This window comes from Acaromyces ingoldii (assembly GCF_003144295.1).
Source record: "Acaromyces ingoldii strain MCA 4198 unplaced genomic scaffold FA10scaffold_6, whole genome shotgun sequence".
Lineage (NCBI taxonomy): Eukaryota > Fungi > Basidiomycota > Exobasidiomycetes > Exobasidiales > Cryptobasidiaceae > Acaromyces > Acaromyces ingoldii.
This window is the reverse complement of record NW_020290252.1, coordinates 304,187-329,030: the sequence shown is the minus strand read 5'-3', so window position 1 is coordinate 329,030 and position 24,844 is coordinate 304,187. Positions and strand designations below refer to the sequence as shown.

The window sequence follows — 24,844 nt, the reverse complement described above, 5'->3', positions numbered from 1 at the left end:
GCATTTACAAGGCCACGTGTCTTCGCAAAGCCGGACAGATCTTCTCAAGTGAGAGCCTTCCTATTACTCTGTGCCCAACTTTCTCCTCTACGCCTGCTATTTCTTCTTTACTTCTCCTTCCAATTCTGCCTTGGGTGGGTCCAGAGAAAAAGAAGAACGGACTCGTCGCGACAGCGTCAGCTCCCTGCCACAGGCCAGAGCCGACCATGTCTTCGTCGCTGCCGTCCTCGGCGCCTCAGCCTTCGACGCCCCCGGGGCAGACCGAGCGCCACACCGACTGGAAGATCACGACCAAGATTGCAAAGGCTGAAGCAGAGGGCAGGATATGGTGGAGCTTTGAATTCTTCCCTCCTCGCACCGCGCAGGGTCTCACGAATCTCTATGATCGAATCGAGCGCATGTCGCAGCTCGGTCCCGAGTTTGTCGACATCACCTGGAATGCCGGCGGGCGGACATCGGACCTCACTGCACAGCTGGTCAAGACGGTGCACTCCTACGTGGGCCTCGAGACGTGCATGCATCTCACCTGCACAAATATGCCCAGAGACAAGGTCGATACAGCTTTGAGAGAGGCCAAGGAGTTTGGCTGCCGCAACATCCTTGCGCTTCGAGGCGATCCACCCGCAGGAAGCTCGGAATGGGAGCCACAGTGAGTCTATTCCCGCAGCCTCGCGCTCCTACCTAAATCGACAGCTGACAAAAAGGTACACCAGCGCTGCGGGATTCACCTACGCCAAGGAGCTCGTCGAATACATTCGCAAGGGTTACGGAGACTACTTTGCCATTGCCGTCGCTGGCTTTCCCGAGGGACACCCCGAATCAAAGGACGGTCGGGAGCTCGAGATGGAGAGGCTCAAGGCCAAGATTGATGCTGGAGCAGACTTCATCTTTACGCAGATGTTCTACGACTTTGGGATCTTCGAGCGATGGGTCAAAGACGTCCGGGCCGCTGGCATCACCTGCCCCATCGTTCCGGGCGTCATGCCGATCCAGACCTACGGCGGTTTCCAGCGTGCCACTGCTCGATTCCGCACCATTGTCCCACAATACTTTCACGATGCGCTAGACCCGGTCAAGGACGATGACCAAAAGGTGCGAGAGGTTGGGACCAAGCTGGTGGGCGACATGTGCCGCAAGATTGTCGACCGCAACCGCGGACTGGGCATCAGCGGGCTGCACATCTACACCATGAACCTCGAGAGGGGCTCAAGGATGCTGCTCGAGTACCTCGAGCTGGAGCCGTCGGTGCAGCAGGTCAAGCATCTGCCTTGGACGCTGAGCCTGACGCCGAAGCGGCGAGACGAGGGCATTCGGCCCATCTTCTGGGCAAACCGAGCCAAGAGCTACGTCGATCGCACAGAGACCTGGGACGAGTTCCCCAATGGCCGGTGGGGAGACGCCAGGAGTCCTGCCTATGGCGACGTTGACGCATACGGTGTCAAGCTTCGATATTCGAACGAGGAGGCATTGGAGCTCTGGGGAGAGCCGAGCTCGTTGCACGACGTCAAGGAACTCTTCAAGAAGTTCTGCCGCGGCGAGGTCAAGGCCTTGCCGTGGAGTGAGACGCCCGTGGCCAAGGAGACGTTCGTCATTGACGACAAGCTCCAGCAGCTGAACGGCCACGGCTTCCTTACCATCAACAGCCAGCCGGCCGTCGATGGAGCGCCGAGCGATGACCCAGTGCACGGCTGGGGTCCCAAACATGGCTATGTCTATCAGAAGGTGCGTTCTCTTCGTCAAAAGTTAATTATTTGTTAGCTAACTGTCCTTCTCCACTAGGCCTACCTGGAGTTCTTTGTCGCTCCTTCACAGCTAGAGGGCCTCATTGCACGCATCGAGTCCAATCCCAAGATGACTTACCACGCCGTCAACGCCAAGGGCGATATGCGCACCAACACTACAAGCGAGGCTCCCAACGCAGTCACATGGGGCTGCTTCCCCCACTGCGAAATCGTTCAGCCGACCATTGTCGAGTCGATCTCATTCCTGGCATGGAAGGACGAGGCGTATGAGATTGGGCGACACTGGGCCCGCGTCTACGAGCCCAATTCGACCGCACGCAAGACGCTCGAAGACATCTTTTCCTCGTACGTCCTTGTCAACGTCGTCCACAATGACTTCAAAGATCGCGAAGGCATCTTTGAGCCCTTCTTGGCAGAGGCGGCGGCGGCAGCATCAAGCGCGCCAAAGGTGAACGGATTCGCATGATCCCCTCTCCTTTCCTTTTCATTTTGCGGGCATCAACTGCACGCTTCGCCCTTCGAGAGGGAGCCTCAACGGTCCTCTCTCTCGTTCCGAACACTTGCTCCTCTCTCTCTTTTCTCATCCGAGATACCCTCTCCCTCTGACGGCCCTTCCACAGGGCCGGCTGCTGAAAGCTGCCGGCGCTTAACTCGCTGGCCACTCCATCTCAACATCGCAGCACATCCATCCTCTGTTCTCTCTCTCCCATCTGTCATCTGTTTCAACACACATCACTCTTGTCATAGTATTTTCAACGTAATGAATCGGTCTGCGTATCCTCAACCCTTTGCGATTCAACTCCTGCGCTGGGTGAGGCGGCGGACGGAGAGCGATGTCGTCGAGTGCAGATTGAACTGTCTCGAGGGCATTGAGAATCGTTGCAGGTCGAACATAGATGCGAATTTATCGTACGCTTCAAGCTTGTTTTCTTTCGTCTGAGAGAGCTTCATTTTTGTTGGTGGACAAGGAGTGGAGATGTTCTAGAACTGGCATGATAGTGTGGCGAAGGAGGGGAGGCAAGCAGAGCTTCAACGATCTTGTTCCTTGCCTTTACCGCTCGAACTAGCTTCGCCTTGATCTTCGATCTGCAGATCGATTTTGTCGAATCTATCCTCGATGTCATCGAGGGCTTCTTCATGTTCCTTTCGCGGACTACCTTCGAAGTCGAGTTTCAAGTCAGCGAGATCTTTTTCAATCGCTTTCATTTCCATCTCGTAGTCCGTTCGCCTTTTCTGTTCTCTCTCCATCTTGGTACTGTCCTTGTATTTGAAGCTAGGTACACGCTTTATATGTTTCTTTGCTGCCTTAGCATCATATGCAGCCTTTGCCCACCGTTCTTGGACTCTGGCTTTACGGTCAAGGAGAAATTTCCGTCTTTCCTCGAGGCTTCTCGGTGCTTCTCCAGTGTTTGATGCTCCTGGACTGTCTGCATCCTTGGTGGTACCTTCATTCATGGACAGAGCGATAGTAGTGAAGACCGCAAGCAGCAGGACGAAGAGATGAACGAATCGCATGTCGCTTGGAGACACCAAGGACGTCTTGCAAGTTTGTAGTGCAGAGAGGAGCGCTACTTCCCCCTTTTAATCCCTTTTATTTTTCTCTCATTCCCGGCCTTGCTCGGTGCATTTGGGCGTGCGGGGCAATTGAGAAAACTCAACACCGAGCGCTGCCGGCGGGCAAAAGAGTCCAATTCTGCATAATCCTCATCCTTCACGTTGCAGAAGAGGGAGGCGGCGAGAGATACGCTGGCTAACGGTAAGCGCCACATAGACTGTCCTTGCCAGGACATGTGCGCTCTAGTCATATTATTCCAGCGTTTGAAGTCGCTTGGACAACTTCGCCTTATTTGCTACTATACCTTCCATGAAAGCGCCTCAGAAGGTGACAGGTCTCGTCAAACGCAGGTGAGTGGCCTTGAGGGCTTCCAGGGATTCATGGACGTCACGGAGGTCAACACACCGAATCGTAAGCTTAAAGAATATCTTGATTCGCCTGAGGGAGCTTTGCTTTTGTAAAGAAGAATCGAGACCTGTTTGAGCTGACACGGTAGTGTGACGGAAGAGAAGGGAAGTAGAATTTTCGACAAGCTTGTCTAGGGTTTTTCACCGCTTGGTCCAGCTTCAGTTCCATCCTCGATCGACTTCTCGACTTCGGCGATGCGATTCTCGAGCTTTGTGAACTCCTCACTGTAGTGCCCATGCCATTCTTTAGCACTATACAGCTCGGGAGCCAGCTCGTCTCTGAGGATGTCAGGTGCTTTGTCGAACCTGTTCTCGAGGCCATCAAGGTTACGTGTTGCGTCGTATAATTTCGCTGCCACTTTATTCTTGCGGGCGAGCAGGTATTTGAGCTTTTGCTCGAGGCTTCGTTTCGGATTTTGAACTTTTGACCTATCTGGATTGTCTGGATCTCTGCTGCTACCTCCATCCATGGACAGAGCGATGGTGGCGAAGAGAACAAGCAGCAGGACGAAGAGATGAACAATTCGCATGTCAATTTGAGAGCGGATGGTCTTGATGGTTGGTGGTGCAGAGAAGTTCAAGTCCCCACTTTTCGCCACCTTTTGTAAGTCGCTCACTTCACGGCTCGGTGTCTATGGGCGTGCGGGAAAATTGAGGAAACTCGTCACCGAGAGCAGCCGGCGGGCCAAAGAGTCTGAGATCGCACAATCCTCTTTTACAGGAGGCGGAGACAATGGGAGACACTCTGGCTATCGATATACGCCACCGAGACAACTCTTGCAAGAGTCAGTACTGTACAGTTGGTCATTAACGACGATGCTATAGGTCGCTTAAATTCCTTCGCGTTTCGGCGCAAATTTATCGTGCCTGGAAGCTTCTCATAAGGCAACCATTTCAGCAAGCGCAGCGAGAGTAGCCTCGAGCGTGTCCAGGAACGTCGCTAGGTCAAAGTAAGATCTGAGTCCCATCGTACGCTTCAAGATTATTTTCATTCGTCTGAGAGAGCTTCGATTTTGTTGACAGACAACGAGAGGAGATATCCTTGATTTGACATGAAATTGTGGCAAAAGAGGGGAGGCAAGCAGGATTTTAGTGATCTTTTCTCTTCCTTTTACGGCTTATGCCAGCTTTGCCTTGATCTTCGATCTTTAGATTGATTCTTTCGAATCTCTCCTCGATGTTATCAAGTGCTCTTTCAGGTTTCCTTTGCCGAATATCCTTGATGTTTAGTTTGTCAGTAAATCCTTTCTCGAGGTCATCGAGTACATTCTCGTGCTGCTTTTGCTTTTTCTCGATGTCTTCTCCTATTTCAGCGATCCTGATCGCGAGCCTTTTCATCTCCTTCTCATATCTCTTTCGAACATCCTCTTCGTGCTTTATCGTGTACTTGTTCTCAACGGGAGAAGCATTTTTGTATAATGTCGTCGTCAGACGAACCCTTTCTACAGCATCTTCCCAAAATGCTTTGACTTCGGCTTCCTCGTCAAGTAGGGACTTCAGTTCTTCCTCGAGGCTTCTTGGAGGCTCTCCGAAGCTTGATTCTCCTGGCCCGTCTATATCTTTGTGGATATGCGCATCCATGGATACAGTGACGAGAGCGAAGACAGCAAGAGCAAGGAGCAGTATGAAGAGCTGAACGACTCGCATGTCGGCTGGAGACACCCAGATCGTCTTGCAAGTTGGTAGTGAAGAGAGAACCTATCAATCCCATTTTCCCCCTTTTGATTTCTCTCTCTTGTTCCCGGCCTTGCTCGGTGCTTTCGGCCGTGCGGGGCAATTGAGACAACTCCTCACCGAGCACGACCGGCAGCCAAAAGGAGCCACACTTGAAAGATGCTCACGTTGCAGAACAAGGAGGCGACGAGAGATACTTTGGCTACCAGCGTGCGCCATCTATATAATTCTCGCAAAGGCGAGTGCGCTCTGGTCAACGTTCTCCAGCACAAACAGACGCTTATGAAACTCACTTTTTTTGCTACAGCCTTCTATAAAAGCGCCTCATAAGGCGTCAAATCTCTTCGAGTGCAGCTTGAGCGGTCTCGAGAGCATTAGCATTAGTAATGATACTACTAGGTCTGACACACAAATTTTCGTCTTACGCTCCAAGATCACTTTCATTCGCGCGGAAAAGCTTTTAGAGGATAAAGATGCGTTGAACTAACATGGTGGCAGGGTGAAAAGGGAAAGCCGAGCCGAGCTTTAATAATCTTGTCTCCTCTTTTTACAGCTCCCTTCAGCTTCATCTCGGTTATCGTTCTGTGAAGTGATCTTGATACTAGCAATCCTGTCTTCGATGTCATTGAGCGCTTTCTCATACTCCTTTCGCTGACTATTCTCGATCTGTAGTTTGGTAGCGAATTTATCCCCGAGGTCATTGAGTGCCTTCTCATGTTCCTCCCGGAGACTACTCTCAATCTGTTGTGCGATTTCAGCGAATCTTTCCTTGATTTCTCTCAGCTTCCACCTGTAATCAAATCGTTGGAACTCCCCTTTCCTTATCTCGTACCAGTTGTCAATGTTAGGCGCCCCTTTATACTTCGTCTCTGCGTCGCGAGTCTTGCGTACAACAGTTTCCAGCAATGCTTTGACTTCGTCTCTACGATCCAATAGGGACTTCCGTATTTCTTCGAGGCTCCTTGGAGGCTCTTCAACGCTTGACACCCCTGGCATGTCTGAACCCTTGCGGAATTCTGGATTCATGGACACAGTGACGGTAGTAAAGACAGCCATGGTCACGTTGCAGACGAGGAAGGCAACGAGAGACACTCGGCCTAACGACATACGCCACCAAGACAATTCTTGCCCCGAGACAATTCTTGCAGGAACAAGTTCACTCTCTTTACAGTATACCAAGTCTTGAATGGCCTCTGGTTACGTGTAATCGCCTCATAAAGAGGCAAGCGTTGTCAAAGCCCACGATGTGACGACATTGCTCATAAAGTTCGAGATAATCCTGATGAGTACTCACTTCACATAGAAAGCTTGCTTAGCAACTATACTCAGCTGAAGAAGGAGAGCACCGCACTTTATGAGCAAAGGTGCTGAACTTGAGAAGTTCCCACTTTGCAAACGACGAATATTTGGAGCACTGAGATACATCTGGCAAGGAGCAATCGTGTAATTTTTTGAGGTGTTGGTGACAGAGAGTTTATCAAGAGAAAATAAATGTCTCGCAGCTAACTATCGTTCTCCTTGGCATGAGAGGCCTTCTTCATTGACCTCGAAGAAGGCGTGTGAGCAGCGGCAGGGGAGAAAAGGTGGAGTCCTGGTTCTGGACGGCTAATGGGCTCCTCTCCTGATGCTTGGCTGAGCTTCTTTTTAACAGCTTGGATATCTTCCCGAACTTTCTTCAAGGCTTGCGTTTTAGGCTGAATGTTCCAAACCGACTTTTCAAATCTCTGACGCTGTTTGCCGTAAATGTATTCCATAAGTTTGTTGGCAGGCTTTCGATTAGGGTCAGGATATCGCGTCCTCATGGAACTCAGTTGTGCTTTGGAGACTTGTTTCACAAGATGCTCCTTTTTTTGAAGGAGTCTCTCAAGCCCTTCAGGGAGCATCGCTATTTCGTCGTTGATACGCGGCTGTGGCCTCCAGCGTAAATCTTTCGTGAGAAGTGGAGAGGCGGTGGAAAAGGCTAGCAGTAGCAGGACGAAAACCAAACTGAAGCGCATATCGGCAGGTAGCAATTTGGAGATCTTGAAGTTGGTAGTCTTTTGGGTAAGAGGTAGACTGAGAACGTTGTGAAGGAAACGACGCTGTCCTTTTCTGGCTTTCTTTTTATGCACTTCTACCTACCTCTTTTGTGTACGGTCTTACACATTCCTCTTCAGTTTCAGCCCTCGCCTTTCTTCTGTATATCAAGCCCCACGCCTCCTTCTCAGCCTTTCCGTGGCTGTTCTACTCGTCACCGAGCATACTGAATGGGCGAACGGGCGCCGCCGAGCTGCTGCCAGGCGCTGTTTCTTCCTCGAAAAGGAGCGAGCCGGTGTAAAGACAGTAAAGCAGCAAAATTTGACCTGCCTCCAGACTGCCCTAGAGATGGCAGGGTGTGCTGCTTTCTGAAACGAGAATCGATGATGGGAAGTGTGGTGGAATCGTGATGTTTGTCAGGATAATAAGGACCAGGGGCGCAGTGAGGTCTAAAAGGCCTCAAACGCGCTTCGACGCCCCGGAAATCACGTCATTCTTATTACAGCCGTGGAGCCTCAGCCCCCGGACACGCACCTCAATAGCCACGAATCTCCCTCCTTCCTTTAACGTCATGCTATGACTCGGTTGACTCGGTAAAGCTGTTTTGTCCGGGCTGAAGAAAAGTCACTTCGCTATATCTTCTCACTTCACTCTTCTTAGCGCAGAAAAAGCTCCTGCTACTCACTCAGGCGATCGCCTCTTTGTGAAAGTGCCAGCTTTCAAGAGTCCGAGACACACCGCAAGCTTGACGTGTCAAATCTAGGGCTCGGCTTCATTTGCGTGAGGGAATCTTGACACAGATGGAACTCTATGAAGCATGAGGTGTGAGAGGGTTATGACGGCTGTCCTGGTCGCGGTTGTCTAGCGTGTAGCTCAGTTCGGCTCGGAATGACGTCTGTGCTGGTCGAGCATGCTCAAATAGTAGTCCAGTACGACTTGCCCTTCTACATCAAACTCTGTCGAAATTTGATCACGGAGTGTTGTTAGGGCCGTCAGTTCTTGCTGTCTATCCTGAAGAGGATGCTGGGACGCAGTATGCTTTGACCGGATGTCAAGGTTGTTAGCTGCATCTCTCGACCTTTGAGCCCATAAGTCGACGTCTTTTTGCGCTTCAGCCACCTTAGCTTGCTTTTGAAAATACCGAGCGCAAAGTTGAGCCAACTCTTTACAAAGTTCCCACGAAAGCTCGTGGATGCGTTGCTTCCTACGTTCTCCGACCATGCACTGTGAGAAGGCATTTCCGGCCATGGACAGTGATCAGGCAAGTGAAAGAGCCAGTAGCAGGACGAGAAAATAGGTGAAGCGCATATCGGATGGCGATCTTGAGAGTCTTGAAGATGGTAGAGCAACAATTACCTTCTCCTTCTTTGACCCTCTTAATTTATACGTCTCCTCTGCTTCTATTTCGTCAAATTTGCATGTCTTTCTTCAGTCTCAGCATGTCCCCTTCCTCGGACTGCAGCTCTACTTTTCTCTCTTTAGTCTTGCGGGGCGATATCGACCCGTCCCCGAGCACATCCGATAGGGCAAATGACATCAGATTAAGAGCGAGGTATCTTCATCTGCTAAACAGACAAGGGCTCAGACGACGATGTCCTGTACCTTGACCACGAGAAAGCGGTCAAAGAGCTACAGTACAGATACATAGCATGTGCCAGTCGAGAGTGTTTGCATCATTAGCTACCTACGAGAAGACACGGTGCAAAAAGAACTTCATACATCGGCATTCTCCGCCCATAGTACTTCCAGAGGAACGTTAACCGGAAAGGGGGAGGGAGGGTTTCCCGAGAAAAGAGCACGTCTCAAGCACTTATCATCGACGTGTGCTCTCAGCGCCCTGACCCCCACTAGTGCCTCGCATCTTTCCGTGCCGAGGGACGCTGCATCCTTCACAACATATTACTCTTTAATCAGACAAACCTGCCCTCTGCTCGCTCAGAGGTGAGAACGCTTTTGCGCAATTTTATTAGAGCACCGCCTCGGGGCAAGTGACAGGGATGCCTTTAGACAGAGTGCCAGAAACTCGAAAAAATGTAAAGCCTGGAAGCCATAGTAAGAACACAGGAGACAGACATATACGAAACGGACGAGCAACGGATCAAACCTCCTGGGCTCCTTGACTCCGTCTTGCCTGCCAGATGCCTTTACACTGCTAACAGATCTTTCGCTTTTGGTCATCCAGCTTCTCCTTGGTCTTTTCTTTTCGTCCTTGGAGGCGCCCCATGTGTCCCTTGCTGGATTCGACAATGGTCTTGGCTTCCTCGTTATCTGGATTCAGCTTCAGCTCTTTCATTGCAGATTCGAGGTTTATTTCTGTCGTCTTCTCTTCCTCCTGATCCTTCTTGAGAAAGCCTTTATAGTGGGAGATGCGTTCACCCTGGCGACGGCTTGACTTCGTAGGATTGGCTGATGGCGAAGGGTTCATCGGACTTGCCCTGATCGACAGGACAAATGCTAGACAGCAGAGCGAGAAGAGAAGGCTGAAGCGCATCTTGAGGGGGAGAGAATTCAGTCACGAATGGCTGCCAGGGTCTACGCTGATGAAGTTGGAGAGGAGAGAAAGGATCGAAAAGGAAGAAGAGACCCCTTTTAAATGTGGGGTGCATCCTTGCACCACTCAGCACAGAAATGAAAGGGTGGTAGGCGTCGTCGTAACATCAGCGCGTTGCCCCACAAAAGGCAAGTCCAACGCCGAAGTTCTCCCGCTCATCTCCACTCGTCCTGAGACTGCAACTGAAGCTTAAGTCCTCTTGCTGAAGTCTCCGTTTCATCATCGATCGATCCAAAGGTAACGAGAGAACGCACGTCGTCCAAAACTTTATCTTCTCAGCGCAAGAAAAGACAACACAGCAAAGACAGCCTATATCTCCAATTCCAAACAGGGACAGACAAAAACAATTACAGCCTAGAATACTCGAGCTCCATCATCTTCCCGTCCTCCTCGAAGCCCTCGACTGTGCTTCCCCTTGACGGCCCTGGAGAGAGTTCCTTGTCCCCTGCGTGCGGCTAAAAGATTCTGTCTTTGGACCTGTTGATTTCTCCCCTTGTGCGTGCGATGAGCGCATCATGCTTTGCGATCTGTGTCTCTAGGTCTTCATAAGCGGCCTTGGCATCGGCGTCTTCTGGGTTATTTCTCAGCTTGTCCCCGCAGATGGCGAGCTCTTTGACCAACGATGCTCTCTGTACCTCGAGCCCTTTGATCGTGTCCGCGTTTGTGTCCATCTGTCGCTGGAGCTGGCGACTGCTTCCGCCTTGTCTGGAACGCACTGGAGAGACCGTTGGGCTTGCCATGGTCAACATGACCAAGCCCAGAGAGCAGAGCAGGAATACGAGGCTGAAGCGCATCTGAAGAGTAAAATAGGCAGCGACGGACAAAGCTCAAGATTGTGTGCTGGTGGGAAGAGAGACAAGAAGGCACACATAAAGAGGCCCATTTATATGGTGTACGTTGGTCGCCTTATGACCCAGACTGTCTCTCCCCTGCTCGTTATTGCCGATTTGTTCCGGAAGAGATCAAGATTGGCGCACTCACTCGCTTTAATATCTGATGGTCCTGAACACAGCAGCGCCTGAGCGATAAGCGCCGCTCTCATCCCCGCATTTGATCTCATCGTTGACCATCCCACTTTCCCCGCATCAGACTCTCCGCTCATCGTCACTCGGTGCGAATGGTAAATCCACCAGAAAGCTGAGTTCAGTACGCTTGCTGCCTTCTCCGTCTCCCCAGCACCCGGTCCAGAGGCACCTCGCAGATTCACAAGATCCGAATAATACCGTGCCTCTACGATGATGGGCGCTTGCTTCTTGTCTGATCAAGGGCGATGGATCCATTTACCAATGCAGAAAAGAAAGAAAACACAACATACACAACCTGCACATCTCTACTACAAACAAAAATCACAGTCTAGCCTCCTCGAGCTCCATCATCCGTCTGCCCTCCTCGATGCCCTCGAGGTTGCCCGTGCCGCCCTTGAGCGCGCTCTCAAGCAGCGCGCGCTGTCCAAATGCAATCTCAATGGCCTGCCAGATGGTGCGGACGTACGAGATGTTGAGCTCGTCGCGGATCTGCTTGGGTAAATCCGCCTCGACATCCTTGCGGTTGCGGAGCGGCAGGATCAGGCGCCGGATGCCGGCGCGGTGGGCGCCCAGACACTTTTCCTTGATGCCGCCCACGGGCGTGACTTGGCCCCGCAGCGTCATTTCGCCCGTCATGGCGAGTTTGGTGTCGATGGGGATGCGCGTGAAAAGGCTCACGAGCGCGAGCGTCATGGCCATGCCCGCCGAGGGTCCGTCCTTAGGGATGGCACCACCCGGTAGGTGCAGGTGAATGTCGTGCTTGGGGAACTCGCTCGAGCGCTCCGACACGATGCCGAGCTGGAACGAGTGGGCCTTGACCCACGAGAGCGACAGCTCGGCCGATTCGCGGATCACGTCGCCGAGTTTGCCCGTCAGCTTGAGGGAGCTGTTGCCCGGTGGCAAGAGCAGGCTTTCGATGTGCAGAATACCACCGGAACCGCTTCCCTGGTAGGCGAGGCCCGTCGCGACGCCCGGTCTGGCCTCGCGCTCGGCGACCTCGGGATCAAACGTCTCAACGCCCAGGAGGTCCTCGAGGTGCTCGAGCCGGACATTGGGGTCGTACTCGATCTTGCTGCCCGTCTTCTTGTCCTTGAGCTGGCCCTTGCGCGCCTCAGAGAATTGGACGGCCTTGCCGCGCGCGACGGCGCCAATCTCGCGCTCGAGGGAGCGGACACCGGCCTCGCGCGTGTACGACATGGCAATCTTGAGCAGCACGTCGTCGTCGACCTTGATGTCGACGTTCGGCCTGAGGCCCTGTGCCTTGGCCTGCTTGGGCAGCAGGTACTGCTTGGCAATGGCCACCTTTTCGTCGTGGGTGTAGCCCGAGACGTGGATGACCTCTGTGCGGTCGAGCAGCGGCGGGCTGATCGTCTCGAGGGTGTTGGCCGTGGCAATAAAGAGCACGCGGCTGAGGTCAATGGGGCAGTTGACGTAGTGGTCCATGAACTGGAAGTTCTGCTCAGGATCCAGCACCTCGAGCATGGCGGCCATGGGGTCGCCGTGGAGGCCGTTGCCGCTGCCCAGCTTGTCGACCTCATCGAGGAGCATGACGGGGTCGCTGACGCCGACCTTGCGGAGCGACGAGGCGATGCTGCCGGGCATGGCGCCGACGTAGGTCCGTCGGTGGCCCCGGATCTCGCTCTCGTCGCGCACACCACCTAGGGACAGCCGGGTGAATGGACGCCGAAGGGCCGAGGCGAGGGAGCGGGCAATCGACGTCTTTCCCGTGCCTGGAGGGCCGACGAGGAGGAGGATGGGTCCCTTGTCTGCGACGGCGGCGCGCTTCTTTCCCTTGCGCCGCTCCTCGGCCGCTTTGCGCTTGTTGCTGTCCGACTCCTCGTCCTGGCCCCGCTCTTCGAGATGGCCAATCTGGCTGTCATCACTGGCCGAGTCACCCTCGAGGTCGATCTGCTGCTGCTGCTGCTTCTTGGCTGCTTCGACTTTGCCCCGCTGGTTGGCTGACGCGGCGCTGCGCTTGGCCTGGCCGGCAGCCTCCTTCGCCTGGCGTTCCTCGTGCTCGAGGCGCTCCTTGGCCTGCTCCGTCTTGAGCTCGAGCACGGCAAGGTACTCGACGAGCCGCTTCTTGATCTTGTCCAGGCCGTAGTGGTCCTCGTCGAGGATGCGCCTGGCGCGACCAACGATGCCCTCCTCATCGTCGTTCTCGACGACGGCAACATCCTTTGTTGTCGTCGCTACTGCTCTCGTCTCTGCTGCCAGCTCGTCGAGGTCTGCGCTCGTCTTGTCCCAGGGAAGCTCGGCCATCGTCTCGAGGTAGGTGATGACGACGCCGCGCTCGACGCTCTGGGCCGGGATGCGCTGGAGCCGCTTGAGCTCGCGGTCGCACACCTTGCGCGCCTCGTCCGACAGCTGGGCCGCCTGGAGCTTCCTCGACAGCTCCGCCACCTCGTCTTGCTCCTCGTCCTGCTCGTTGTTGCCGGCACCACCACCAGCACCACCGCCAACTCGCGAGCCCGGCGGCGCAAAGGGGTTGTTGCCATTCCGCCGAGGTGCGCTCAGGGGACGGGGGCCGTTGGGGTTGTTGGACGCATCGTCGTTGCGGACGTTGTTGGGACTGCGGATGGTGATGATGCCATTGACATTGTTGCCGTTGCCACCGTCATTGTTGCCGCCGCTGCCTTTGGCCGTGCCAATCGAAAAGGACGTGTTGCCCGTCGAGATGCGCGCCGAGATGTTGGGGTTCAGCGCAGCCAGCTGGGCAAGCAGGGCCTCGAGCTGGTTGCGAGCGAGCGACTCTTTGCTGGCGTTGTTGAGGGGCGCCGAGAGGCTCGTGAGCAGCTCGCGCGCCTGTCGCACGCGCGCTGCACCGTTGGACAGCACCTTTGCCGCGTTGCGCACCCGCTCCTTGGCGTCCCAGTCGCCGAGCACAGCGACACGGTCGCCCCACTCGCACGAACCACCCAGGGTGCCGACGAGGACATCGGCGAGGAGGCCTGCCTGGCCATCGCTGGCATCGGCGACAAAGGTGCGCAGGCGCTTGAGAAGCGCAGCAGGCAGCAGCGGCAGTGCCAGCGTCGATGCCGTCGGGTCCGCGGCAGGCGGCGGCTGCTGTTGAGTCTTGTTCACAGCCGCAGCAGATGTGGATGGAGACGACAGGGCAAGCGCCTCGATGACGTCCTGGGCAGCACGTCGCAGCTGGGCCACATCATCGGCATTGTGCCGGACAGCACCATCAGCAAACGGCGTCACGGCAGCCAGGGGCACGGGCACATCGGGCACCGTCAAGTTGCGCGCCGAGTCGAGCGCCGTGCTGGTGAGCGGCGCACGCACGCTGAGCCAGCGATCGACGCGCACTCGCGTAAGGCCCGTCACGACGAGGGTGCACGTCTGGCTGGCCGGATGGCGAGTGAGCCGGACGAGGCGGGCGGCGCAGCCCCAGTCGAACAGGTCGTTGATCCGGACCCGGAGGTCCTCCTCCTCCTTGCGCACCTTGGCCCCGTCCCTGTCGTTGTCGTCACCCTCGCTCTCGTTGTGCACGGTGATGTGCTTCCGTCGTGCCACGTCGCGTGCTCCCTGGTTGGGCGATGGCGACGAAGGGGCGCGGAGTGTGGGGACGCATGCAACGATGATGGGCTTGTGCGCATCGACCGTCTTGCCGCCGTTGCCAGCCCCACTGTTGCTGCCGCTACTACTGCGGTCGGAGTGCGTGAGCTGCAGTGCGGCCTTGAGCAGGCTGAGCGAGTGGGCGTAGCTGAGGGGAATCGAGAGCAGGAGCGAGGGGTGGAGCACGAGCGGGTACGGCAGTGGCAGCACCGGCAGCCGATCCGGCACGACGATGGTGTCCGTCATTGTCTATGCTCTGCCCAGTCTTGATATTATTAGAGGAAGAAGTCGTAGAAAGCGAATAGTAAGGAAGGAAGTGCGGGATCAATTAGCGGAGGGAAGGGTAGTGGTGGCGAGCAGGCCGAGGCAGCGTCGCGCGAGCACGACTGATGCAGATGCGATTAGACAAGCTGACGACGACAGGTCTACCGCGGGGCCCGGCCTTTCGTGAAAGCCGGCCGCGCACGGACATATGTCACCACGTGGGAATTCAAGCCCGTCCTGAACTTTTTGGTGATTTTTTTGGTGTTTCATTGCGAAGAAGAAGCAGAAGCAGAAGCAAGTCGGACGACAGTCGAGAGGGCATGACAGACGGCAAGGTGAGCCCGGGCGAGGGCGATGTTGCCGAGGCCGCAAAGGCAGCGCTCGGTGCGAACGAGTCGCTGGGGATCGGCAAGCTTTGTGCGCAGATCCTGAAGGAGAACCCGGAGTGGACGTTGAGCGAGAAGCGCCTCAAGACGATCCTCAAGCAGGCCGGGCTCAAGTGGGGCGATGCCTCGTCATCAGAGGCCCAGACCGAGCCGGCGGCGAATGGGAACGGGACCAGTAGCAGCAGCAAGAAGAAAAAGAAGAGCGGAGGGTCGACGAAGAAGGGCGACTCGACGATCCCATCGTCGCGCCTCGACAAGGATGTGCCCATGCCGTCTGGCGTCCGCGCCGTCTACTTTGACGAGGTCAAGGGAAAGGGACTCGTGGCAGACAGAGAGTTCAAAGAAGGCGAGACACTATTTACAGAAGAGGCCTTTGTCGCTGCGCCACCTGCACACGCATACAATCAGGTCGCCTCGGGCGAGCTCTGCACCCAATGCTTTCTTCCCGTCGCGTCCAGCTCCCTTAATGTGGCCTGTGGGCAAAAGGACTGCAGTGCCCGCTTCTGCAGCAGGCTGTGAGTAGAGTTTCGTTCTTGCTGATTGCGTCTCTTGCTGAATCACCGTGATGTGTGGCAGATGCCAGAGCAAGGCGCAGTCGCTGCACCACACGCTCCTCTGTCCCGGCCAGAACCCTTCAATCAAGGTGAGTTGTCCGTACAGTCCTCGACTTTTCATGTCCGACTCACCAAGAGATATGTTCAACAGCCCTTCAACAAGTATGTCTCGGTCCACCGCTGGCTCTCGCTCTCGATGGTCGCGCGCATCCTCTGCCGCATTCTCCTCACGCACTCCTCGCACCCACCACCCTCTCTCGCCGCGCCATCGTCGTCGTCATCATCCAAGACCTCCTCTCAGCCCGACGCTGCGAGTCTGGAGGAGACACTGGCCCATTTTGATGCCTTTGCCACCATCTCGGAACTCGAGCGGCGATGCCGGAATCCGGGCTGGTCCATCGAGCGGGAAAGCTTTCTCTCGGCCATGAAGGAGGGCCACCGTCTTCTCGTCCTTGGCCTTGACCCGCACCCTGCGACGCCGCAAAAGGGCCGCTACCCGATCCGTTCGTCATTCCCTGCAGACATCTCGCAGAGGATTCTGTCCTGGGACACGTTTCTCGCCTACCTCGGCCGCTCGAACCTCAATACCGAGGCGCAGGGCGGCATGTACCTCGTCCACTCGCACCTCAACCACGCCTGCGAACCCAACGTCGGCGTCACGCACCCGCCCCACCCGCGCGCAGGCATCCGGCAGGCGACAAAAGTCGCCGTCGTGGCCCGGCGAGCCATCGCGCCGGGCGAGGAGCTCTTCATCACGTACCAGGACCCCAGCCTGTCGCTGGCCCGGCGCCGGCTGCTGCTCTGGCGAGAATACATGTTTGGGCCATGTGCATGCGTGCGTTGCGAGCGCGAGCTGGCGGGCCTCAGTGACGACGAGCGGCGCGCAATGGAGAGTGGTGAAGCGTGGAAGGTGGACAAGGAGGAGGAGGGCGAGGTGGAGAAGCGGCGGCAGCACGCAGAGATGCTCAAGTCGCTCGAGGAGGAGCGCAACGCCAAGCTGAGGAGCGAGGGCAAAGAGGTGCCCACGGACAAGGACCTCCGGGGCATGGAGGACGAGCTGCGGGCGTCGTTGGGCTTCTAGAGAGCAATGTATTGTTATAGCAAGGGAGCAAGGCGAGGCTGATATGGCCATCGCCGTGGAGTGGAATTAGAAACAGAGTGCATTTATAGTAGTAATGGTACAGTGCGTGCAATGCTAGGCTAACGTGCAACAGTCGTCGTCTCTGCGCTACGCTTCTTCGTCGTCTCGTCTCCCTTCGTCTTGCCCCGCCCGCTGCAAGTTGAAGAAGAACCTCTTTCTCAGTCTCTCGGTTGGCGTGAGGTCCCGCTCGACCTCGTCGCCATAGGCCGAGGTGCTCCTCGCCTTTCTGCCCTCCTCACTCGCAGTGCCGCCGCGGACGAGCCCGCCCCACCAGCCCCGGACCTCTGCGAATCGGAGCTTCATGCGCGCAATGGGTCCCACAAAGTCGCCATCGAGGAATGGCGGACGGAGTGCCGCAACCAGCCGCTGCTTCTTTGACGGCTGCCCAGCCTTGACGATGTCGCCGCCCTTTTCTGCAACCCTTCCTGCTGCTGCTGCTGCTGAGGCCGCTGCTGAGGCCGCGCCCGCCGGCAGCCTCCCCAGCTGTGCGTCGATGAACCTCTGCTGTGTTTCGAGCAGGCCCACTCTTGATGTGTCGGCGTGCGTCACGACTCGTTTAAGCCCGAAGCGCTCGATGCGGTTGTGGAGCAGCGCGACGTCCGAGGTGATGTCGAAGCACGATTTATACGATGTCCCTGCAGACCCTTGTTCTTGGGCCACTTGCTCCCGGTACGTGGTGCGCTCCGTGACAGCCATGACGTGCGTGTGGTCCAGGTTCCTCGTCCAGACGCTGAACTCCCGTCCTTTGCCCTTGCCCCCTGCCTCTGTTGGCGATGGGCCTGGCGGGTCCAGGTCCACCTCGGTCTCTTCCAGCACCCAGCTCTCTGCATTCTTGATGATGCCCCGCGGCGCCCAGCTCGGCAGCGTGCCCCTCTTCAGAATCAGTCGCGTCGTCTTGAGAACGTGTCGCCACTGCTCCTCCCCTGCCCCTGCTCCCCGTGTATCCGGCCTCCGCACAATGTCGCGCGAGAGCACATCGACAGAGATGACGTGCGACGCGAGCGGGTTGGGGTAGCGCAGAAAGTAGACGGGGCACAAGATCGCATACGGGATGCTGTTGCATAATACCTCTGAGCTCAGCCAAGGCGACCTCAGCGCAGGGGGGAAAGGAGCACACGTATACTCACTCGAGGGTGGAGCGCTGCTCGTACGTCTGCACCATCTTTCGCGAGCTGGACCTTCTACGCCTCTCCCCTCCACTTTACGCCGCTCGTGGGATGCGGCCTCGCTCGCTCGCTCTTTTCGTAAAGGACAGGACGATGCGATGCGCCGTTCGCTCGCCTATCTCCTCTAATAATGCCCCTCGTCTATCTCGTCGCCCCGTTGGTGCGTTGCAGGACAGTAAAAGAAGAATGGCGCGCGCAGTTCTTTATTTTTCCACTTTTTCGGATTTTCGCGCTCAGCGAGTGCGCATCTTCGAAGTCCCCTTCTCTCCGATTCTTCATTTTGATTCGGCCAGTTACTAATCAACGCATGCTCGACTCGTCTCCATTCCACGACAAAAAGAAGACAAGGCGAGAGAGAAAGAGTCCTTCTGTCATTGCAGATGAGGAGCACATGGAGATTGCACAAATGTAGGCACTGAGCATAGAAACTTATAGGACAGTCGACATCATCTACTGATCCGTCGCTGTGAGTAAAGCGGCCGTCAATCTTCCCGCGCTTTACAAGCTCAATGAAGAGGTCTGATCATCCTCTTTTGAGTAAAGTGATAAGGCGGGTTTCTCTCATGTGCCTCCAGCAGTCAAATCGATGATATACTTCTCTCAATTGATGAAAATGCTGGCGAGGCACTCGTCAGCATCGAGCACGGCGAAGAGTAAGAGAAGACTCGTCGCGCACTCACTGCTACAATACACGCGAGTCCCAGCCAGATCACTGGTAGAACTCCATCTTGCTGTCGTCGCTCCGCTTGACGACCTGCTTCCAGGCGCTGTGCAGAAGTAAGAGTCAGTACACAGCTTTTGCAGTCGAACGCGACTGTAAAAAGGGCAACCCACTCTTCGACTGAAGTTGGGAGAAGAGAAGAAAAAGTCAGTTTTGCGAAAAAGAAGAAAAGCAACGAGGCTGAAAAAATAAACTCACAGTCGGCCGGGATAATGACATATCTCGTGCTCCTCACGGCCTTGAGGCCAGCAGCCTGGCAAATCGAGGCGATCTCTGCACTGCTCAGCTTGTCCGGCCGTGAGACATAGTCTTCCAAGTCCACGTCGGGCGACAAATTCATCTTGCTTGTGATCGTCTGGAAGATCAACCGCTTCTCTCGCCGCGAGGGCAGCGGGAATTCGATCTGTCATTGCTCTCGCGGGTTAGCCGGGCTGTTGCAGAATCTATATACTCAGCCGACTCACTTTTCGGTCCAGACGGCCAGGCCGAAGCAGCGCAGGGTCCAGCGTGTCGGCACGGTTGGTGGCCATGATGACCTTGACATTGCTGCCCTGGTCAAAGCCGTCCATCTGGTTGAGCAGCTCGAGCAGGATTCGCTGCACTTCTCGGTCGGCACCTGTCTGTGCGTCGAAGCGCTTTGTAGCAATGGCGTCGATCTCGTCGATAAAGATGATTGCCGGCGCGTTCTCCCTTGCCAGCCGGAACACGTCCCTCACCATTCGCGGACCCTCGCCGAGATACTTCTGCACGAATTCTGACCCCACCACTCGGATGAAAGAAGCCGTCGTCGCATTGGCCACAGCCTTGACCAGCATCGTCTTTCCCGTTCCCGGTGGGCCGTACAGAAGGACCTGTGCTTCTGGTCTCAGCGGGCGAATGATAGAAGGAGAGTGTACACAATACTCACACCACGCGGTGGGTCGATGCCAATCTGCTTGTAAAGATCTCCCTGCACCAGCGGCAACTCGACGGCCTCTCTGATCTCCTGCTTCTGAATGTCCATTCCACCAATGTCTCCGTATGTCTCTGTCGGCTTCTCGTCCTGTCCAAGCATCGAGATGCTGCTGTCTGCCTCTGGGGGCAGGACATCGACGAGGCTGTTGGAGTGACGATGCAGGGCGACGGAGCTGTTGGGCTTCAGAAGCTCCCTGTCAATAGTCGAGAGGATCCTGACGACGTAATTAGACCCCGTCGTGGACCCAACAATGCCTGTGTGTTGGTCGATTGGCTCGAGGAATTGGCCAATGACGAGGGGCACCGACTGAATGCGCTTGACCTCCTCTTGCGCGCGGACAAGTTCCCTCTTCAGGTTTCGCTGCTCATCTTTCTGCAAGTACGTGCTGTGTCAGCCCACGACTATCTTCACAACACCAGGTCGAAAGTGGGGCACACCCACCACGTAGTCCTCCATCGTGCTCAGAAACTCGAGGTGTTGCTGGAGCTTCTTGAACCGCAGAAACGTGTCCTCCTCCTGTTGCATCTCCTGGTGAATAGCCGTCTTCTCGGCGACGGCATCCTCAAATGTGGGCTCCTCCCGCTTCATCTGAATCCCGAGCTCCTCCATCTTGTCGTCTCTCGATATGTCACACAGTGGGTGGAGTGATCAGAGCCGCGCGTCCAAGGAGCCAACAGGTCGGTCACGACGGAGCTGCGTCACGTGATTTTCTTCCTGCCTGCGACCTTCCTCGAAGTTTCAAGCCTGAAGCTCCTCTCTTCAACAGACTGAACGGATTGACGCAATTACTCCTGCTTCAGACCAACATGACGACGGCATCAGAATGGGCGACGCCTCCCACGCGGCCAGGCGAGATCGAGCACATCATCTCGGGCGTGGACCGGTACAACCCGCAGAATCTGACGGCACTGAGCGAGTACCTTTCCCACCAGCTCGAGACGGGCGAGTACGACTGCCTGGCCAACCTGGCCATTCTGAAGCTGTGAGTGCCTGCGTTCCACGTCTGCCTGCCCTCTTCTCGAGATGAAGGAATATCCGGAACCCTCATCGCTCGATTATATCGGTCGGTGGGAGAGTCGAGCTGGTTGGGAGTGAAGCCCCGACCTTCTGTGAGGCTCCTGGTTATATTAGCTCTATCTGATTGCGTCGTTGTCTCTTTTTGACGTTGATTCTTGGCGAGCAATGGCTGACAATTTCTGGCCGATAACAGCTTCCAGTTCAACCCCGCCGACTTTGACTACTCGATTGTCATCTCGGTCCTTCTCAAGGCCCTCACCGCGGCGCCCTTCCCCGACTTCAACCTCTGCATCGCCCTTCTTGGCGAGGCGCCCGTCGACGTGATCCCCCAGCCTGCTGCCGCGCTTCCCGAAGAGGCTACCGAAGAGGAGAAAGCTGCGGCCGCCGAGGAGAATGCCAAGGCGCAGGCCGCTCCCTCGGCTGGGCACTTGTCCGACCCGTTGATGGCGCGGCTGGCCCAGCTGTCGTCGTTGCTCCTCTCTGCGCGCTTCCGGGCCTTTTGGGAGGCGTACAAGTCGCAAGAGTACCAAGACGTGAGGCAACACGCTGCCAATGTCAATGGCTTTGAGGACGCCGTCAGGAGAGTGGCGCTGCACAGCGTCAAGAGTGCCTTCACGCAAATCAGCACTGACCGGCTCGGGAGCTACCTCGACCTCAGTGGTGAGTCTCCCCTCGTTTCATGGTCTCACTGAGCTCAAGCTGACCAGTGTCAATTCAAGGGAACGAGCTGGCGACATTCATGAAGACGCAGCCGGAGTGGCGCATCGAGGGTGACAAGGTCCATGTGCCCATCAACGCGGACAATGAGGTCAAGGCGACGGTCATCCGCGAGGACATCCAGCTGGACCGTGAGTGTGAAGACGCGCGTTCTTTCTGCTTGTGCTCTATCGGCTCACTCTCGCTTCCTCCCTGGCAGAGCTCACAAAGTTCCTCTCGCAGGCCCAGACGCCCGTGTTGCGTGCGGCATAGATTCCTTCTCTGTCCGATGTTCTCTGTACCACTACCCATTGCACCTTTCAAAGGAAAAAAAGAGACGAATCATTCATTGGATGATGTTCAACACCGAGAAGAAAGGAGAGCCAGCTCCGAATTTGAAGAAAACAGCAGGGTCCAGCTAGCTGGGGACGCTACAAAGAAGAGCTATGGAGGGGAAAGGTGGATTAAGACAGCGGACCAGCCGTTGCTCAGAGCATTGCCTCTCAAGGAAGAGGGTGGTTAGCCGGGTCGACGTCATAGACGAACCTAGCCTCGTTCTGCTGCTGCTCCGCCTGCGCCTTGGCCTGCTTGACCTTGTCGCTTCCCTTCTTTGCGTCCTTTCCTCCCTTGGCCTGCGTGTCCTTGCTGTTTCCCTTCTTGGTGTCCTTGCCTCCCTTGCTCTGCTGCTGCTGCTGCTGCTTGGGCTTGTCCTGCTTGTCCTGCTTGCTCTGCTTGCCCTCGCTCTGCTTCTCGTCGTCTCCCTGCTCGTCGCTGCTCTGGCCCTGCTGCTGCTCCTGCTGAGCATCGAGCTCGACGCGCACACCCCTGCGCTTCTTGACAAAGCTCTTTGCCGGCTTGGCGCCCTTTCCCTTCTTGGTTTCGTCACTCTCCTCATCGTCGTTGTTGTCAGACTTGTCAGACTTGTCAGACTTGTCGTCCTTGTCGTCTTCGTCAGACTTGCCAGACTTGCTGGACTTGGTCTTCTTTGCTCCCTTGGAGGTCTGCTTGGGCTTCTTGCCCTGCGACGACGACGACGACGGTGGCGACGACGTTGGCTTGCTGCTCTGGACGCTCTCGGCGCCCGTGTAGGCTGGCTTCTGGACGTTGTCCGGTGTCTCTGCACTGTCCGAGTGGGAGCGCCTGCGCGAGCCCGACTTGGCCTTGCACGACTTTGCCGAGACGGAGGGGGAGGTGTGGAAGACGACGGCGGCAAACGTCGTGAGGAGTGCAAACGAGGGCGCGGCGCTGCCGAGCGAAAGAGAAGAGGGGACGAGCGAAGTCATCTTTCTAGTATGTATGCTGATGGGGAGATGGGATGATGCTGGATGCTGACTGATGCAAATGTTATGTGCCGGGCGCCTCTTTACCAGAAGAGGTTGATGAATGGACGAGACTGCAACTGCGAGGCGGACAGAGACCAAGGATACAGAGGAGAAGGGCAAGGAAGACCGAGCTGCTGAGATGAGGATGGAGAGACACCGTTGATGGTGGTGCTTATATAGCTTGCGTCTCCCATCGACCCCTACTTCTGGTGCACCCTCACATCACGAATATTTACTACTACTACTACTGACTACTACTCTTCGAACTAGCAACACGACTGGACTGACAGGCAGGTTGGCAGGTGTCAGCACCTTTTGTCAAGCTTCTTGCAAGGCGCCTCCTCTGATCTTTTTCCCCTGGCAGTAATTGCAGCGCTGCAAGCACAAACTAGCGTAGCCTTGCCGACAAGGAGGCAGCGCTAAACCGAAAATAGCGCTTGACAAACAGAAACCTAGGCACCAACGCTCAGCGGTGTTCAAAAAGTCGACTAAAAATATCGCCTCGCCCTCGCAAGGTCCCTCTTTCCGGTAGGAGAAGTGTAGTAGTGTAGTAGTAGTAGTAATACGTTCGGTGGTCCTCGTTGAAACATCAAGGGGGTCGTGATTCGATCGAGGGGAGCTTCGTGGTGCAACAATGGAGCATTTGTGGCTTTCGCTAGCCTGCAAATATCATTGTTTTGGCCCTCTCTGTGCCGGCTGCTTAGGTTTTAAATCTTTGCTTGCATTGCCGACTGTATATGTCGTGCAGATCGTACGCCGCTGGGCGGCTTGGGCTGTGTACGCCGAGAGCCGAAGCTTGGGGATCTGCACCGTCGCTACCCCTCTCAGGAGAGGGCCGTGAACAAGGGCACACCAGAGCAGAACGAGGGATCAGTTCACGCATGTTGTTATTGACTTGGGAAAATTATGTGGGGGGCTGGACTGGTTGTCTAGCGTGTAAGAGATGTGGATTGATGAGGGCTGTTGTGACCGTGAGCTGGGACGCTGAAGTAAGCGCAAGACGGACCGGCTAGGCAGTCTTAATTCTTGTGAGAGCCGCGCTTACGCTCGAGGTGACGACGGCCCACGTCGACACCGATACCAGCGTCGAGGTCGACTTTGGCCTTGAGCTTGAGAGCGGCCTCGATGCGTGCATTGAGATTGGCTACGATGTCCAGGAGGCTTCCCTCGTCGCTGGAATGACGGCGATAGACGTCCTCCTTCTGATGGCCGTAGTCGCTGCCATCAGTGTATTCGCCTTTGTAGCCCTTGGGTGCGTCCGTTTCTTGCTTGGTGGGGTCGCCGAGGCCCCACAGATCTCCGTGTCCGAGGTCCAAGCCGAGCTTGAGGGCCAGGTCGAGGTTGGCATGGAGGCTGGCGAGGCTTTCCGTAAGCGAGGGAGAGTGGCGCGCCAGATCGGCAGACGAGGCAGAGGTGTCGAAAGCGGCACTGACGAGCCCAGCCAGGCTGACAAGGCCGACGAATGCGAGAAAAGGTGCCTGGAGGAGAAGCTTCATGACGGTGTAGCTGTCGTCGCGCGTCAGTTCGGGGATCATTACTTCAGATTTTTCGAAGTTTGAGCTCACTAGGGCAGTGTGTATCGTGGGAGGGCTGAGAGCTGGAGGAGAGGGTGAGTGGCTGGGAGGGCTTGATCTTCTGGGAAGGGGATTAGGAGGGGATGAGGGAGATGTGTCTGCTCGACCTCCGCGACCCTGTTTTATACCTAGCTTCGTCGTCTCGTCTACGACGACGCAGACCCACAGTCTTATCGACTACGAGAGTAGCCCGCGTCTGTCAGCATGTACTGCTAGCTCCTCGCTATCCCGCGACTGCACAGCAAGGAAAATTCCTATCTCGGACATGAAGGGCCTCATCAATCTTCATGATGCTCTCTGCGAATGCTCAGTCTCGGCGAAATGACGGCTTCATGTGGACGTGCTCAATTTTGAAGAAAGGTTGATGAAATCCGCGCGCCTTTTCCGGTCGGTCAGGGGAGGTACTGTACTCCTTTTTGGAAAATCCCTTGATGAAGTTCTCATCAAAGCGACGGACATCTTTCGGTCGGCTTTCGTCCTCGACATTGCCGTTCTCAGGTCATCATTGCACGGTGTC

At 55.8% G+C, this 24,844-nt stretch overlaps 14 protein-coding genes across 14 annotated transcripts; 5 read left to right on the top strand and 9 right to left on the bottom strand.

Moving 5' to 3' along the window:
• Positions 1-74: 74 nt before the first annotated feature.
• FA10DRAFT_244706 (MTHFR-domain-containing protein) lies at positions 75-2,613 on the top strand. The gene is made up of 3 exons (XM_025519352.1): positions 75-649; positions 714-1,722; positions 1,780-2,613. Exons 1-3 carry the CDS (start codon positions 207-209, stop codon positions 2,206-2,208), a joined length of 1,881 nt encoding a protein of 626 aa, XP_025374962.1. The 5' UTR covers positions 75-206; the 3' UTR covers positions 2,209-2,613.
• A 1,172-nt stretch (positions 2,614-3,785) lies between these two features.
• On the bottom strand, positions 3,786-4,321 carry FA10DRAFT_296456 (hypothetical protein). The gene has a single exon (XM_025524500.1). The coding sequence runs from the start codon at positions 4,232-4,234 to the stop codon at positions 3,836-3,838; it is 399 nt and encodes a 132-aa protein (XP_025374961.1). The 5' UTR covers positions 4,235-4,321; the 3' UTR covers positions 3,786-3,835.
• Positions 4,322-4,793: 472 nt separating this feature from the next.
• FA10DRAFT_296452 (hypothetical protein) lies at positions 4,794-5,362 on the bottom strand (the record flags this gene model as incomplete). Its single annotated transcript, XM_025524499.1, has 1 exon — positions 4,794-5,362. The coding sequence occupies exon 1, from the start codon at positions 5,349-5,351 to the stop codon at positions 4,794-4,796; it is 558 nt and encodes a 185-aa protein (XP_025374960.1). The 5' UTR covers positions 5,352-5,362.
• Positions 5,363-5,903: 541 nt separating this feature from the next.
• Positions 5,904-6,434, bottom strand: FA10DRAFT_262228 (hypothetical protein; the record flags this gene model as incomplete). The annotated part of the gene is made up of 2 exons (XM_025520105.1): positions 5,904-6,168; positions 6,211-6,434. The coding sequence occupies 2 exons, from the start codon at positions 6,432-6,434 to the stop codon at positions 5,904-5,906; spliced, it is 489 nt and encodes a 162-aa protein (XP_025374959.1).
• A 3,108-nt stretch (positions 6,435-9,542) lies between these two features.
• FA10DRAFT_175907 (hypothetical protein) lies at positions 9,543-9,899 on the bottom strand. The gene has a single exon (XM_025518270.1). It carries the CDS (start codon positions 9,883-9,885, stop codon positions 9,547-9,549), a length of 339 nt encoding a protein of 112 aa, XP_025374958.1. The 5' UTR covers positions 9,886-9,899; the 3' UTR covers positions 9,543-9,546.
• Positions 9,900-10,400: 501 nt separating this feature from the next.
• FA10DRAFT_262226 (hypothetical protein) lies at positions 10,401-10,739 on the bottom strand (the record flags this gene model as incomplete). The annotated part of the gene is made up of 1 exon (XM_025520104.1): positions 10,401-10,739. One exon carries the CDS (start codon positions 10,737-10,739, stop codon positions 10,401-10,403), a length of 339 nt encoding a protein of 112 aa, XP_025374957.1.
• A 471-nt stretch (positions 10,740-11,210) lies between these two features.
• Positions 11,211-14,931, bottom strand: FA10DRAFT_269057 (ATP-dependent protease La). Its single transcript, XM_025522593.1, has one exon. The coding sequence runs from the start codon at positions 14,775-14,777 to the stop codon at positions 11,292-11,294; it is 3,486 nt and encodes a 1,161-aa protein (XP_025374956.1). The 5' UTR covers positions 14,778-14,931; the 3' UTR covers positions 11,211-11,291.
• Positions 14,932-15,034: 103 nt separating this feature from the next.
• FA10DRAFT_269056 (hypothetical protein) lies at positions 15,035-16,897 on the top strand. The gene is made up of 3 exons (XM_025522592.1): positions 15,035-15,696; positions 15,758-15,824; positions 15,887-16,897. Exons 1-3 carry the CDS (start codon positions 15,116-15,118, stop codon positions 16,814-16,816), a joined length of 1,578 nt encoding a protein of 525 aa, XP_025374955.1. The 5' UTR covers positions 15,035-15,115; the 3' UTR covers positions 16,817-16,897.
• Positions 16,898-17,536: 639 nt separating this feature from the next.
• On the bottom strand, positions 17,537-17,902 carry FA10DRAFT_215748 (hypothetical protein; the record flags this gene model as incomplete). Its single annotated transcript, XM_025518494.1, has 1 exon — positions 17,537-17,902. A coding segment is annotated over one exon (366 nt), but the record flags the coding sequence as incomplete, so codon positions are not given.
• Positions 17,903-17,989: 87 nt separating this feature from the next.
• FA10DRAFT_175872 (hypothetical protein) lies at positions 17,990-18,537 on the top strand. Its single transcript, XM_025518269.1, has one exon. It carries the CDS (start codon positions 18,173-18,175, stop codon positions 18,452-18,454), a length of 282 nt encoding a protein of 93 aa, XP_025374953.1. The 5' UTR covers positions 17,990-18,172; the 3' UTR covers positions 18,455-18,537.
• On the bottom strand, positions 18,373-20,359 carry FA10DRAFT_269054 (putative RPT3-26S proteasome regulatory subunit). The gene is made up of 7 exons (XM_025522591.1): positions 20,160-20,359; positions 19,671-20,090; positions 19,228-19,614; positions 18,962-19,166; positions 18,877-18,883; positions 18,723-18,809; positions 18,373-18,658 (listed from the first exon to the last, which is right to left on the bottom strand). Exons 1-6 carry the CDS (start codon positions 20,325-20,327, stop codon positions 18,752-18,754), a joined length of 1,245 nt encoding a protein of 414 aa, XP_025374952.1. The 5' UTR covers positions 20,328-20,359; the 3' UTR covers positions 18,373-18,658; positions 18,723-18,751.
• A 134-nt stretch (positions 20,360-20,493) lies between these two features.
• FA10DRAFT_269053 (eukaryotic translation initiation factor 3 subunit K) lies at positions 20,494-21,800 on the top strand. Its single transcript, XM_025522590.1, has 4 exons — positions 20,494-20,700; positions 20,929-21,395; positions 21,455-21,583; positions 21,652-21,800. The coding sequence occupies exons 1-4, from the start codon at positions 20,525-20,527 to the stop codon at positions 21,702-21,704; spliced, it is 825 nt and encodes a 274-aa protein (XP_025374951.1). The 5' UTR covers positions 20,494-20,524; the 3' UTR covers positions 21,705-21,800.
• Positions 21,687-23,129, top strand: FA10DRAFT_175841 (hypothetical protein). The gene is made up of 4 exons (XM_025518268.1): positions 21,687-22,721; positions 22,802-22,962; positions 23,024-23,057; positions 23,118-23,129. Exons 1-2 carry the CDS (start codon positions 21,878-21,880, stop codon positions 22,894-22,896), a joined length of 939 nt encoding a protein of 312 aa, XP_025374950.1. The 5' UTR covers positions 21,687-21,877; the 3' UTR covers positions 22,897-22,962; positions 23,024-23,057; positions 23,118-23,129.
• A 643-nt stretch (positions 23,130-23,772) lies between these two features.
• On the bottom strand, positions 23,773-24,713 carry FA10DRAFT_281321 (hypothetical protein; the record flags this gene model as incomplete). The annotated part of the gene is made up of 2 exons (XM_025523681.1): positions 24,319-24,713; positions 23,773-24,259 (listed from the first exon to the last, which is right to left on the bottom strand). Exon 2 carries the CDS (start codon positions 24,247-24,249, stop codon positions 23,773-23,775), a length of 477 nt encoding a protein of 158 aa, XP_025374949.1. The 5' UTR covers positions 24,250-24,259; positions 24,319-24,713.
• Positions 24,714-24,844: the final 131 nt, after the last annotated feature.

Excerpts from the sequence above, each read along its gene's own strand:
- FA10DRAFT_244706 (XM_025519352.1), top strand. The coding sequence starts at position 207 with ATGTCTTCGTCGCTGCCGTCCTCGGCGCCTCAGCCTTCGACGCCCCCG. Across the intron at positions 650-713 it reads AGCTCGGAATGGGAGCCACA|CGCTGCGGGATTCACCTACG; the intron begins GTGAGTCTATTC and ends AAGGTACACCAG. Across the intron at positions 1,723-1,779 it reads ATGGCTATGTCTATCAGAAG|GCCTACCTGGAGTTCTTTGT; the intron begins GTGCGTTCTCTT and ends CTTCTCCACTAG.
- FA10DRAFT_296456 (XM_025524500.1), bottom strand. The coding sequence starts at position 4,234 with ATGCGAATTGTTCATCTCTTCGTCCTGCTGCTTGTTCTCTTCGCCACC.
- FA10DRAFT_175907 (XM_025518270.1), bottom strand. The coding sequence starts at position 9,885 with ATGCGCTTCAGCCTTCTCTTCTCGCTCTGCTGTCTAGCATTTGTCCTG.
- FA10DRAFT_269057 (XM_025522593.1), bottom strand. The coding sequence starts at position 14,777 with ATGACGGACACCATCGTCGTGCCGGATCGGCTGCCGGTGCTGCCACTG.
- FA10DRAFT_269056 (XM_025522592.1), top strand. The coding sequence starts at position 15,116 with ATGACAGACGGCAAGGTGAGCCCGGGCGAGGGCGATGTTGCCGAGGCC. Across the intron at positions 15,697-15,757 it reads GCCCGCTTCTGCAGCAGGCT|ATGCCAGAGCAAGGCGCAGT; the intron begins GTGAGTAGAGTT and ends GATGTGTGGCAG. Across the intron at positions 15,825-15,886 it reads GCCAGAACCCTTCAATCAAG|CCCTTCAACAAGTATGTCTC; the intron begins GTGAGTTGTCCG and ends TATGTTCAACAG.
- FA10DRAFT_175872 (XM_025518269.1), top strand. The coding sequence starts at position 18,173 with ATGCCCCTCGTCTATCTCGTCGCCCCGTTGGTGCGTTGCAGGACAGTA.
- FA10DRAFT_269054 (XM_025522591.1), bottom strand. The coding sequence starts at position 20,327 with ATGGAGGAGCTCGGGATTCAGATGAAGCGGGAGGAGCCCACATTTGAG. Across the intron at positions 20,091-20,159 it reads GCACGATGGAGGACTACGTG|AAAGATGAGCAGCGAAACCT; the intron begins GTGGGTGTGCCC and ends ACGTACTTGCAG. Across the intron at positions 19,167-19,227 it reads CTGGCCGTCTGGACCGAAAA|ATCGAATTCCCGCTGCCCTC; the intron begins GTGAGTCGGCTG and ends GAGCAATGACAG.
- FA10DRAFT_269053 (XM_025522590.1), top strand. The coding sequence starts at position 20,525 with ATGACGACGGCATCAGAATGGGCGACGCCTCCCACGCGGCCAGGCGAG. Across the intron at positions 21,396-21,454 it reads GAGCTACCTCGACCTCAGTG|GGAACGAGCTGGCGACATTC; the intron begins GTGAGTCTCCCC and ends TGTCAATTCAAG. Across the intron at positions 21,584-21,651 it reads CGAGGACATCCAGCTGGACC|AGCTCACAAAGTTCCTCTCG; the intron begins GTGAGTGTGAAG and ends CCTCCCTGGCAG.
- FA10DRAFT_175841 (XM_025518268.1), top strand. The coding sequence starts at position 21,878 with ATGGAGGGGAAAGGTGGATTAAGACAGCGGACCAGCCGTTGCTCAGAG. Across the intron at positions 22,722-22,801 it reads CGAGCGAAGTCATCTTTCTA|AAGAGGTTGATGAATGGACG; the intron begins GTATGTATGCTG and ends CCTCTTTACCAG.